The sequence below is a fragment of the Emys orbicularis genome, chromosome 12, assembly GCF_028017835.1.
Source record: "Emys orbicularis isolate rEmyOrb1 chromosome 12, rEmyOrb1.hap1, whole genome shotgun sequence".
NCBI classification, from domain to species: Eukaryota; Metazoa; Chordata; order Testudines; family Emydidae; genus Emys; species Emys orbicularis.
The window spans coordinates 17694213-17708262 of NC_088694.1; the positions used below are offsets into that span (position 1 = coordinate 17694213).

The 14050-nt window shown below is 45.0% G+C and overlaps 1 protein-coding gene across 1 annotated transcript in view; it reads left to right on the forward strand.

Moving 5' to 3' along the window:
- PREX1 (phosphatidylinositol-3,4,5-trisphosphate dependent Rac exchange factor 1) overlaps positions 1–14050 on the forward strand; it is a 219947-nt gene that overhangs the window by 83314 nt on the left and 122583 nt on the right. Inside the window, exons 2-3 of the mRNA XM_065414327.1 lie at positions 7607–7678; positions 13283–13405. Coding sequence (XP_065270399.1) covers positions 7607–7678; positions 13283–13405 — 195 coding nt within the window. The remainder of the gene's footprint in view (positions 1–7606; positions 7679–13282; positions 13406–14050) is intronic.

Sequence of the window (14050 nt, forward strand, 5' to 3'; positions counted from 1 at the left end):
ACGTGCCGCTCCTCTCCGTTGGCCGCCCCAAGCACCTGCTTGCTGAGCTGGTGCCTGGAGCCGGCCCTGGTTCCCAAAGAGGTTGTGAGCAACTGCATTGAAGACAATTGAGTTATACCAGTGTCAATTTGGTGTCCCAATTGATCCGAAGCGCAGACCCAAGGGCAGTGGCAGTGCTCACCGAAGCAATGAGAAGAGAAAGGAGGTGTTGTACATTCAAATACAGGGTTTTTATGGGAATGAGGAGTTATTCCCAGCATTGCCAGGGCCAGATAAAGGTATAGAAACTGCAGGCCTGTGATGAGGGCCCACTTTCTCAAGGCACATGATGAGATCAGAATCTCAGCTTTCATTTGAAAAATGTGTTTCTGTTTCCTCATAGAGGCAAAGAAAAGCTTGAAATGTGACCTGCGCCAGAGGGGATACGTGGAGGGGAGGGGCAGGCAGGGTCACGCCCCCCCCCTTCTGATTTGCTGCTTCGCTTGTAATGAGCATGCTCACACAGACTGAGCATGGTCAGTAACACTGCTGAAGCTGGCTGCCCTCACTCCGCTCCCCCCCTCCCCCACTATCGGCAGGGCACGGGTCGCCCCTGCCTGAGTGTAACTGATGCAGTCTGAGTTTGCAGAAGGCTTGAAACAATAGCTCCAGGAAGTGTGAACTAGCTCCTTTATCTTAACTCGAATGCTCTAATAAATTTGTTAGTCTCTAAGGTGCCACAAGTACTCCTGTTATTTTTGCGGATACAGACTAACATGGCTGCTACTCTGAAACCTATCTTAACTCTGAAATTTGCTCATCCCCCCCCCCCCACCTAGCTGGAGTGGGGCCATGAGGGGGCATAAGGAGTTGGCTAGGGTGCTGGGTTGCTTTAATTCAAACCTGAGTATTACCAAAGTTAAAAAATAGTCTGTCAAATATCAATCAAAGCCAATACATGGCATCAGCTACCTGTCTAGGGAACAGGCTTCATAATACTGCACTTTGAGATACCGTTTATTGCTGATTTGGTGGTGGGCTGTCCCATGCTGTTTGGCTGTTTCTGTTCCCTTTTTCATTTCTCCCTGAGTTATGCACAGCTTCTCTTCCTTGTATTTACTTGGAAATCTCTTTCTATTCCTGAACATTTGAGGAAGTATGCTTTGTATTTTGGGTAGGGAAGTTGAGCATGAGTCTCGTTGCAATCTCTGCTCTGTTCTTTTGGTTACAGAGCCATTCCCACTTTGTTTTTTACTGTGTCGTCCACTCCTTGTTTTTATTGCTAGTTTGTGATCTCTGATTTTAGAGTTGGTGAGAGCCTGTCCTTGCTTTGTATATTTCATGTGGTCATGTAACGCTTGTTGTCACTGCATTATTAGCTAGAGCTATAACTCAAGTTTGGCCTCTAACCTGACTCCCATCCACACACACAAATCTGTAGGGTCATGGCTACACTACAGAGCCTATGTCGGCATAGCTGTGTAGTTGTGTCTACCCTAGGGATTCTGCTGGCATAACTATGTCTCCTGTGGGGGTGTGAATTTTTTACCTCCCTAGCCAATATAGCTATGCTGGCAGAACTTTGTAGTGTAGACCAGTCCTAGCTCGAGGGAAGTGGTGCTTTAAACTGGAGCTAGCTGGCCCATCAGGTGCGGAGGAGGGGTTGACATTCGAGTGCAGCTGACACTTGAGCTGCTAATGCAAAGGATGCAGCTACTGCTAATCCAGGCACTCTGCTAACCCAAACACCGTGCTGTTCTTTTTAGGTATAGGGCTAGTTTCTTAAGTGTTACTCAGTTTTGAATGTGGTTGCAATGATCATGTGTCTGGAAGTTAGTATTGTTGAGGGCTGGGAGTGGAAAGTTCTTGGAGTGTGGTTTTAACAAGCCTTCTTAGTGGTTTGTGGTGGAAAATGGGGAGCTAGGAAGATAGCTGAGTATAAGGGCATGTTTATACTAGGAAAATAAGTGTCCTTTTACCACGTTAGCTAACACCTTGTAACTAAACACTAAGGTATGTTTAACTTGGCTTACTAATACACGTTAAAACTACAACAGCCTTGTCCACACTAAAATTTTACCATGTGTTAGTTAACACATTCGCTAACAAGTGGTAAAAACACACCTTGTTTCCTCATGGAGACAAAGCCTAAGTATTTAAGACGCAACAAGAACCCCTCAGAACCCATTTCAGAGGGAATCCAATGTGATTATCCATCTGTGAAAGACTCCTTCTGCAAATCATGCCTTAAACTGAATGCCACATGCAGTGGAGGTTCTGAGTTGCACAATTCAAACGAAATGACTTGCAGTTGTGATAGTGGACTGCCAGTGTAATAGACTGAATGGCGTAAGACTTGCATGCAAAGGGAGGCATTAAAAAAATCTGGCCTGATGAAAAGAAAATATCCGTGTAACTATTGTTTGCATATTCCAAGAGTGTGTGTGCGTTTCCCTGTGAGTCTGTGTAAGGATGGAGATGATTTTATTTTTCCTATCCTTATAAAGATGCATGATGCAGCTTGCCCTGCGACGTGGTACAGAAAGGAAACATTTCACTTCATAGTCTCTTCTGCTTAATATAGGTTTGCTTGAATCCTGCGAGGCATTTGCACCTTGAGTAAACATGCGTGATGTGTGGTGAATCAGACATGGCCTACTGTGTTTGGAAAGCCAGCAGACCTTTAAGGCAAGGAGTCACAGACTCACAGTGCACAAATAAATATTGTGTTGATGCAGCAGCAGAGTTTTAAACAAAAACAAATCCTCCAAGGGCTGTTTTTCTGCAGTGGGCTGCTTTCCGAGCGATTAGCACGCACACAGGGAAGAAGGAACCTTGAGCTTCAAGAAAAGTAGGAGGGGAAGGAAAATCTGCCCTACTGATCTGGCTTGTGCCATTGACTCGAGTGATTCCCCATTTGCTTCTAGACGTTGTGTAGTCCTAGTACTCTGAGCTAGGCTCTACCTCTCTGTGCTGGTGTGCTACCATTTCCTCCCTCTTTTCTGTTGTGCATGCAGTAATCCGCCACTGAGTTTAAGCTGCTCTAAAACCCAGCCTAATGACTGACTGCACAAGACTAAGGTATATGGGCAGATAGAATAGGAAAAGTATCTATCTACTGTCTGTCCATCCATCCATCCCAGGCTCACTGCCATGGTACCTCAGCGCCTTCAGAGTTTAACTTTTGATTATACCTAGGGCTGCAGATTTGTCACAGAATTGTTTAATCAAAAATCACAGAGCAGTCATGGGAAATTTAGTAGAAGTGATTTTTGATTTAAAAAATGCCATAACAAATGAGGAGGAGGGGCCTGGGTCAGGGGAGGGCTGGATAATGTTCTCACCCTACATGTAGGATGACCAGATAGCAAGTGTGAAAAATCGGGACGGGGGTGAGGGGTAATAGGAGCCCATATAAAAAAAAGCCCCAAATATCGGGACTGTCCCTATAAAATTGGGACATCTGGTCACCCTACCTACATGCAACCTGCAGTGATTGTTCCTGCAGCTCCTGTCCTGGAGGGTTGGGCCCAGATCCCCACTCTAGGTGTTGCAACCTGGCACATGGGGTCACAGTGCCGCTCAGATTTGGCCTGGCCAACCCTCCCTCATGACAGTGGAGAGGCAGCCAGGCCAAACCTGAGCAGCACTGTGACCTCACACACCAGTGGCAATGCCCAGAGCAGGGAGCCAAGGAGGAGCTGTTGCTGCAGGGTAAGTTTATTAAAATCACAGATGCAAAGATGAGTCATGGACGAATGAGAAATCACATTATCTGTTACATGTTTCCCACCATGACAAATCTGCAGTCCTACTTATAACTTTTTTATACTGTATGTCTTACGCTGCTCTCCCTTCCCCCACTATCCCATAGTTTTCTTTATAATTTGGGGAAGGCTAAAACAGGTCAAATAAGTGAGTTTTGCCTTTGATTCTGAAGGGGTGAGTTTCCTGGCCATCCTGGTGTGAATGAATTCCATCACCCTGGAAAGCTCAGTTCCCTATGTTTATGAGTCTCACCCTTGTGATTGATGGTTCTGTTATCCCAGAGAAGCACAGCTATTATAGATGAATATGACTGTGCAGAGGGAGACAGTTCCTCTGACAACCTGTCTAAGGCATCAGGACCAAACCCTTGAATTCACGGTGTAGCCAGTGAAGAGTGCGGAGCCGGGGCTCTTTGCAGCCTTGGATTCTGAGTAACCAGTGGCTGACTTCAGAAACAACTGAAGCTTTTTTAATTAAGTGAAGGGGTCACTAATGTATGGCTTTGTGGCCAAATCAGAGTTGGATGGGATACAGACTTCTGGCCAGTCAGAGATGGAAGAGGCCATTTTTTGCATCCCCAGATCTTTAGGTATCTAGAAGGATGCCACAGCAGAAGCCTGTTTGAATGCTAAGAGAGCTGATGCCCTTAATGGAGGGTGAGGTTATGGACATGGCAGGTTGTTCAAAGTGCTCCCTTCTTCCCACCAGCATCATCTTTGTCATTCCGGGGCTCAACTTCAGCCAGTTATTCTTCATCTCCAGGTACCAGGGTGATGGTACTGTTGATGATGTTGGATGGTAAAGAAGATATGTATTGTGGGCACTTGAGCCTATTCCAACTGCTGAATGGGAGATGATGCTGGTGCAGATGTGATCTAAGCCAGGTAAAAACTGGTAGAGTTACCTGCAAAGGATGGGATGCGTTGACTCAAAGCATTTAACAAAATGTCTCTAGAGAAGGACTTGTTTTCCCAGGCATATTTGGGAGCAGGTTGGAAGGAAGGCAGCATTGTCATGTGAACACAGCATGATACGTTAGCTGTGGGGCTGTTCTTTAACCACTTGGATCGTTTTCTTTAGTGACTTGAGTGACTGTTGCAAAGGACTTTGATTTCAGAAGAAAAGGGATTTAAAACCAGGGAATAGATAGTTTTTCGTCCAGTAAGTCCAGATTTTTATGGTTACATTTTGAAAAGTTGGCTATTAGGTTTCTAGGACAAAAAACAACATCAACAATCTCATTTAACAACTGTCTTGTTTCAGTGACACTGGAGAGATTGTTGTTTATACACATCAAGATGATCAGAAGGTTGGAACAGACTAGACAGTCTGTCTACAAAGCTGATTCTCTCTCTTCCCCCTGGCATGCCTTTCCCTCTCTTCTTTTCTCTCTCTCTCCTTCTGCGTCTCGCTATTTTTTCATCTCACTTTCTCTGTGTGTGCCCCTCGCGCTCTCAGTCTCACACACATATTAAATGATCTTTTCAGACAGGCGTCACAGAAAAGCTGTTTTTTAAATTAACACAGGCTCTGCTTTTTATTGACTAGACCGTAACAGCTAATGTGATTTGCACCTTCTTCTTACCAGCTTTCTATTATTAGAAATATACATTGCTGGGACTTAGATGCTGGTAAATATTAGTCACCAGTGGAGCTCGCTAATTGTGTAGATTAATTAATTATTCCAATTGGATTTGTTATTTCCAAACAGCGAGAGGAACCTGTATTAAAGCAAGCCAAGAGTCCCTGCTTGGCTTATCGTTTTAGAATTAGGGAAACAGCTTTTCTGTCTCATATAAATCTGGCTCCTATTAATTAGTGCACAGCTATCACACCCAGTGCTGGAGCTGGGGGGGCATCATATTCTCCCCCCCCCCCCCCCCACACACACACATACTTCCTGTCGATCCTGGTTCCATTGCTCATCATGTTAAACAGTTCATCTCAAACAATCCCAGTGGCTTCCCCAGTTGCTGCCAGGACATTTGGAAGCACATGAACATTGTGGGTGACTTCGGCAAACTTACTGGTTAAGGTTATTGGCTGGGTTCTTATAAACTGGCTCCTGGGTCATCAGAAAAATGTTCTGTCCCCTAAAAATAGTGGTTCTCAAACTTCCCCATCCTGGGACTCTGCTCCCAACTCCCCATAGCTAGCTGGGATCTAGTCAGGATCCTCTTCCCATGTAGCCATATGGGAAAAGCAAGGTGGTTGTGACCCCAGATGTTTGTGAACCCTAGGTTGAGATTCCATACTCTGGAAATTATATATATACACGACGGGCCTAATCTGTCTCTCCATCCATCCAGCTGTCAATTGTGTACTGGCATCCATCCCTGTAGTGTCTGAACACCTTCTGATTCTCTTCTCCCTTCTGGTCCAATAGTAACAAATGAGAGAGGGCCAGGGCTGAGCAGGAATATAGTGGTGCCCATGCAGTACTGAAGGGCAAATAAATGGCTCATGCTTACACTCTTCAAGCCAAGAAACTAGAGGCAGAGACAGTCACAGGCCACAGGTTTGATTCAGCAACACAGCTCCCTGTAGTGTTATGGGCAGTTGCCCAGCTCCACATGAAGCCGAATCAAAAATTAGCTGGATCTGCATCAGCTGACATAGACACTGCTCAGAAAGAATCCAGCTTTTAAAGGCTTTTTATTATCGTTCAGTAACAGGACAGCTTTGTAGCATACATACAAAGGAATGACACAAATCCCCCTCTGTCTCAGGTGGGTAAGAAAAGCCCCTTCTTCCCCTGCTTGCAACACTCCCCAGGGCTCAGCCCTTTGCGTAGGAGGTGCGTATAGAAACCACTAACAAGGACAGACAGGAAAAACTCTCTCCCCTTTTATGTTGGTACCACTTTAATTGATCCCAGCAGATTCCCCCCTCTGGGTTCCCACTCAGTCAGCCTCCCCTTCAAGTGTTTGTGTCTGCCAAGATGCCTCGGAGGGGAAGGGTAAAATTCTCTTCTCCTCATCTCAAGGGAGGCTTTTAACCCCATCACTGCATCACCAATGTCCTCTGCTAAATCCTTACAACTGGATCAAACATGTTGTGGTCAGATATATTCAGTGTAAATGCAGACAGTCCCTCACTAGCAGTAACCTGAACAGAAATCTAAAGATGGGTATTGGAATCACTGTCCATTTGTATCTGGACCTGAGCTTTTTATTGGATTGACTTTCACAACCAGAGATGTACTGAATGGGGGAGCCTGGGCAGGGGTGAAAAGTTCTGACATTGTTTTGACTGCACCTTTAAACTAGTCCAAGTAAAATGAAATGGAAATGAAAATGCAACCCAGACATCATTTGCAGGTTTCCATTTCCCTTCCCCAAGTTCTGGGTATACTGAGATTGTCTATAGCCCCAGTTCCTAGCTCTGACATGCCCTCAGCTTCTGCAACATGAACATCCTTTGTTGTTCCTTGCAGTCCTTTTCCTTGACATATATCTTGATGGGAGACAGGCATTTTGCCTCCCAAAGTCAAGTCAGAGGAGAGAGAGGAAGCCTTCAAGAGAATAAACAAACAGTTCCTCACGTTGGTCTGCCGGTGCTAACAGATATTTAAGTCAAAAAGAGTCAGTGGAGCTTCTGAGGAAAGACATTTGTCACAAGGCAAAAACCAAACATCTTTAAGGAAATGCCTTTTAAGTACCTGGAATGCTAAGCTCAGTCTAACAGTCCTAGTAATGACATGAGGTAGGTTTAGATTCAAGTCTCAGAAATGATCGGTCCGTTGTGTTATAACATCGTACTTGTGTGGCTGGATGCTAGGGAAAAGCCAGAAGGCACAAGCAGTGAACTCAAGCAGTATTAAGCCATTTGAAAATAATCCCTTTTTCTCTTCCTTCAGGCATTTCTGCACAGAATCAGACAGAATGCTGTGGACAAAGCCGAGAAATACATAACAGAGGAGAATATCAAGGTACTTCTTCCAGCTTTCTCATTTTATTGGCAGTTTTATTAGTTTATGTGAAGAACTCATAATTAGTGGCAGAGAATCCTGGGGGAAATTATTCATGAATATTTCAGTGAATGAGAAACCAAACACCCATAGGTCATATTCACACTTGTTTTTTATTTGTTCTTCATGAACACGTTGCGAGTGACATTTGTCTTGTAGGAATTTTAGTTAAAAACAATTTTTGGGACCTGTAGCCAAGTGAAATTTGTGGCAGGAAGAAATGGAAGTTCTAGAGCTTCGGCCATTAATCTAAGGTTTATAAGCTGAACTGGGGCTTGCTCCTGTAGCAATGACATCAACGGAAGCTTTGCCATGAGCTTTAATGAGCAGAGGATCTGACAGTAATAGAACAAGGTGACAGCAGCAGCATCCTCATCATGACATGAACAAGGAGGTTAACACCCCTTGTTTTCCCCAGAGTTGGTTCCTCCCTTTCATATGTTAGTATTACTGTAATGTCTAGAGACCCTAATCAATTATTAGGACCCTGTTGTGCTATTCGGTGTGCAGTCAGTAACAGTAGGCCTTGCTGCAGACAACTCACTATCTACATGTCAGACAGGACAGACGGGTGGCACAAACCAAGCCAGATGATGTGGGGGTGGGTTGGCAAGATGAGATAACAATAAAATGAACAGAGTTTAGCCAAAAAGTAGAAGTCACAGCTCACCACTTAGTCCACCTGTGCCACATGGGAATGATTGGGAGGCAACAGGATGGGTTAGAAGGAGGGATTTTAAAGAAAAAGGGTACAGATTTTACCAGGGAGTTTTTCCTGTGCATGGGGGAAGGGGGAGTTGGGAAAAGCATGGAGAGGCTTGAGAAAGAAGCGGACAGGTGGGCAACTGAGGCTGCCACTGTTGGCAGAGTGAAGGCAAGAGTCCCTAAGCATTCCTTGTGCAGTCTAGCCTGGCCTGTTAGCAAGGCAGAAGTGTTACCCATCAGCAGAGAGCACGTGTTCAGGGGAATAACACATGCAGTGACTAGTGACTACAGATCCTGCGTGCTGCAAAATATGTAAAAAATAAACTAATAAACCCACACACCAATTTGCAGATCTGACGAATGAACAAAGGTGTTGCTGAATGTTATTCTTGCTGCTATTATTCATTTAGTATTAAAACATGTGCTAATTATGACTGTTTCATAATCAAATGCAACAACCACCAGCCCATCCAGAAAACTCCTCATTTTCTCTGATGATTAAATGGATTTGTGCTTGAAGTTCCATTGCACCTCTCTGGGGATGCACCATTATATTTTCGGTTTATTCTTTCGCTAGGTGCCCAGAGGACTTTCATGATGAAGTCTTTAAAGGCTCTTCCTTATTAATGGTTATTATCTTAACCAGCTTGCAGGAACAGAGCTTCCCTTTGGAAATGAAGGGCCTATTTACATTACAGTGGAGGCGGGTTCATAGCAGCACAGTATGAACGTTATTTCCTCCTTTCTGTTCCCACCAGAAGCAGTTTCAGTGTCTTTCCTGCAGCCAGGAGCTTTTTCTTCTTGGCCTCCCCATGGTGTTCCTCACTGGTGCCCTGTGGAGGCAGGTGCCCACTTGTGCTCTGTATCTCTGGTTACCAGGGAGCTGTGAGATAGCTAGCACCCTGGCTGGCTGGTGGCACATACTGTGGAGAGTGTATAAATGGCTTGGAAGCCTGTTTAAAGACGAATCTCTCTCCTCCTCTCCCTCTTCCTGCAGTGCGAATGTCTGGAGGGAAGTTTAGAGTATTTTGACTGTTATTCACTGCAAAGCAAAGGAAGAAAATGTCTTTTAGGACCAGCTGGGATAACACTGTCAGTACTAGCACTGTCGATTTCTCCTACAGCTGACATTTTAGGTGGTTGGAGAGTTCAGGGAACCTTGGACACCAGTTGTGTCACCTCTAAAATGACCAGTCCCAGGCCTGGTCTACACACAGTTTTTGTACCAATATAACTATTTTGGTTTGAGGGGTGATGTTTTACTGAAATAATTATATTGATACAAGCCCTAGTCTGGATGCAGTTATAGCACCATAAAGGTGCCTCACATACATATAGCTTATCACCTTTCCATATGGGAATAGCTATCCCAGTATAAAGCACTGGGTATATGGCTATAACTGCAGCCAGACTATGAGGGTTGTTCCACTTTTACTGTACCGGTATAACTAAAGCGACACAACCGTTGTGGGTAGGCAAGTCCCCAGCTGCAGATCCCTGACATAGTGCTGGGAAATAGAAACTTCATATCAAACAAACAGACATTTTAGCAAAGTTAGGGAAGGCCCCTCTGCCCCTTTTAGCCTCCTCAGATGACCTTTGTTACCTAAGGAGCCTGGATTCCATTGGCCATCACAGAACACAGTATATTACACAGCAGATATTCCTTGGATCATAAAATACCCCCTTGAAGACTGCTCCTTGTAGGGTAAAGTCATGCCTGACAGATGTTTTCCTCTTCCTTGCTAATCTCCTTCTGGCACAGCTTTCCTCCTGGCCATGCAACAGAGGCTAACATATCATAACATCAGTCGCAGCTGAGCTGGAGAGCTGTGGTATGTTCTGCTAGGATTTGCACTGGGAATTTTCTGGAAGCAAACAAACAGTCCCTCTGTGGAGAGAGAAGCTTGTGTTCCTCTCCTCCTTCCTCTGCTTTCTTTGGTTGAGCACAGCGAGCTGTTCAAAGGCCAATAGTGCAAATTCGCCATGTTGGAATGCTTGATTCTTTTTGATCCAAATGGTGGCTTTAAGACACAGGCCTGCATTGGGGATGGTGCAGGGCTACAGTGTTCTAAGTCAGTGGTCCTCAACCAGGGATCCGGGGCCCCCTCGGGGGCCGTGAGCAGGTTTCAGGGGGTCCGCCAAGCAGGGCCAGGGCTAGACTCCCTGGGGCCGAGGGCAGAAAGCCGAAGCCTCTCCACATGGGGCTGAAGCTCGGGGCCTTGAGCCCCACCACCCGGGGCTGAAGATGAAGCCTGAAAAATGTAGCTTCCCCGGGCAATTGTCCTGCTTACTACCCCCTAACATCAGCACTGGCTTTTATATGCAGTAAACCAGTTGTTGTGGCACAAGTGGGCCATGGTGTTTTTATAGCATGTTGGGAGGGGCTCAGAAAGAAAAAGATTGAGAGCCCCTGTTCTAAGGCAAGCTCTGAGCCTCTTGCAGTGAAAGGGGAGAGCAAGTACAATGCAGTTCCATTAGAAGGATGCAGCATGATCTCCTTTGCACATCCAGCCAACAAGTGTGGAGCGGCAGAGGACTATGGCACTGCCCCCTTGAGAACCTTACAGCAGTGGTGGGCAACCTGCAGCCCGCAGGCCGCATGCAGCCCATCAGGCTAATCCGCTGGTGGGCCGTGAGACAGTTTGTTTACATTGAGCGTCCGCAGGCATGGCTGCCTGCAGCTCCCAGTGGCTGTGATTCGCCGTTCCCGGCCAATGGGAGCTGCGGGAAGGGTGGCCAGCACGTTCCTGAGGCCCACGACGCTTCCCGCAGCTCCCATTGGCCGGGAACGGCGAACTGCGGACACTGGGAGCTGCAGGCGGCCGTGCCTGTGGATGCTCAATGTAAACAAACTGTCTCGCGGCCCGCCAGTGGATTACCCTGATGGCCCGCATGCGGCCCGCGGGCCGCAGGTTGCCCACCACTGCCTTAGAGGGCACAGTTGTGTCTATCCTTAATGTAGAGTGGAAGGCTCTTTGAATCCTCAATCTTGCACATGCTGGCAGGGACCAGATACAAACTGGCCATAGGAGGAAATGGACTTCATACCTGTCTTGGGGAGAGTTAGTACTTGAGCTCAAGGTGGTTCCTCCCGTGAGTGGCTAATATCACATTAACTCAGGCTGAAGCATGTGATATCATAGCCAATGGGTAAATTCCAATGCACAATATTGCAACCTGAGAGCATGCCTGATAGCTAAAATGTGGGGTGGGAAGTGCTGGAAGCTTCTGAGTCTCCTGCACTTCACCCAGTGAATGTTTGGAAACTGGAAGCCATTTCTCCTTGGTATTGTTTACATCACAAGAGTGTCACTTACTGATGAAACCAGAGCTAGGAGGCTGTTTGCAGTGTGAGAAATGACTTGACTTCACCGCATTCCTTCCCTTTGACACTGGCCTGGTTAGAAGAAAGGATTGGAAAATATAGTGTAACACATATATCCCAGATGAGGCTCTAGTATACAGCCTGCCTGCTAAGCCTGTCCTCTAGAGACTGCCAATGCTTATAACCTAGCTGGGTCACTCGTTTGTCGGGACTCCTCTCTCTTTATGGCAGCATTCCAGCCCCTGCACTTCCACTTCCACTCATGGTTTCTTTTCCTATTTCATATGTTGATAACTAAATATTATACAGCTTGCATGTTTGTAGCACCTTTCACCCAGAGAACTCTGTCAGCATACTACACCACAGGGGCTTTTTTTCAGACCTGAACTGAGTGTGTGTGTTTGCACATCAGCAGTTGTGCATGCTCACTACCATAGATGCTCACACAAAGTCAGAAATCGTGTTCACACATGGCTAGCAAGATACTTATCTAGTAAAAGGATGCACAAATGCCCAACTTGCACCGACACGCAATAGTGCATATCCAAATTAAGGACCTAATTCTCCATTACCCTGCAGCTTGTGTGGCCATTTCCATCTGTGCAAAGTGGGAGTACAATGCTACTATTCTGATTTGGTAGCATTGTGATATTGATTTTTTGCTCTAGTATAAATAGCAACACAAGGAGCAAGGTAATAGAGAATTGAGGCCCTTATCTACATGTGCATGTGTGTGTGTGTGTGTGTGTGTGCAAGCTGGGAATCAGGCCCTTAATGTGCAGTTATGACTATGTAAATACATGCCTAATTTTGGTCTGAAAAAGTAGGTCCTGTGTTTGAAGGAAATGCTTTGTCCACTAGTAAAATACACGAAAGGTGTGGAACATGGCTGCTGTTTCACAGCACACAGCAACACTGCATTGCAGGGTCAGACGAAATGGCGTATATAAGTGAATAGTATCATAATTATTTAAAGGATAGGAATAATAACTCTTTCCAGTTTGCCTAGAAAATTATTGCTAGCCCCTCATGTCGTGCAAAAAGTACCACAGGATCCTTAGTGACCACAAGTGCTGATGTGTTCAAATGACCTCTTACGTCTGTTTCCTCCGAAAGTTGATTTGTCATGAGTGGGAGGGAAAGGCAGAGGACTTTTTTGCCCGTCTCCTTTAATGTGAGTTTGGCCTTTGTGAGCCCACATGGTATTTCCCATTTACCTTCTTGAGAGTTTGTGAGAAACATTCTATAGAACTGACAAAGGCCGATGATGATTATCAGGCCTTGGAAAGTTCATCTTTATTTACATAGGTCAATGGCACAAGCAAAACTAAGATCCTCCCTGGGGGAAGGCTGAGAATGTGAAAGGCACATAATCAACTGTACCCCAGAGACATTTTAAAATGCAACCACTCCTATTGATTTTGATTGCTTCCTGGCAGCAGTAGATAGGCACCGTATTTAGGCACTTCTACTTTAATAAGACACCCCAACCTTCATCAACAGTTAACACTGGATTTCTCTTGGTATTTCAGATCCTGTTTTCCAACATCGAAGACATTCTTGACGTTCACAAGGAGTTCTTGGCTGCCCTGGAATTTTGTTTACAACCAGAACCTCAATCTCAGCATGAACTGGGAAATGTTTTCTTAAAATTTGTGAGTACAATGACTTAATGCTATCTGTAAATGCAGCTTCCTGTCACATGCTCCCATGTCCCTTAGCTAGCCCTAATCTCTTAGTTTTGGTAACTGTACCATGACAATGTGTATCTTTTATGAACGTACTATGTAGGGTGGGAAAAACCTTTGTGAATGAGACTGGAACAATGGCAACCAGATCAAACCCAGCAAAACAAGGAGGTATTTTTAGAAATTCTTCCTCTTCCCCTTGCATAGAATTTCTTTTTTCTTTTCTTCTAATCTAGCTGATCACATTTTACTAAGAGTTAATTTTCTTTGACTCTAAAAGTTTTAAAAGAGCATCTCCATTCTAAATAGAATCAATGCTAAAATCTCTATGTTTTAATACAAAATAAGATAGGGATTTTAAACCCACAAAAGACAGAAAATTCAAAACTAAGGCTCCTACTGTAGCAATTCTCCTTAATAACTTGGTTACACAATGAAGGCCCAATTTAGGTGTGCAATCCCAAGACTAATTTTTGTATAAAATACACTAATTGTGTATGCAAGACAAGTAATTATGAATGTGTACAATTTGATTGGCATCTCACTCACATGCTATTTGCATGCAAAGTTACCTGATTTGCATACAATAACACACAGTTGCATGGACATTTT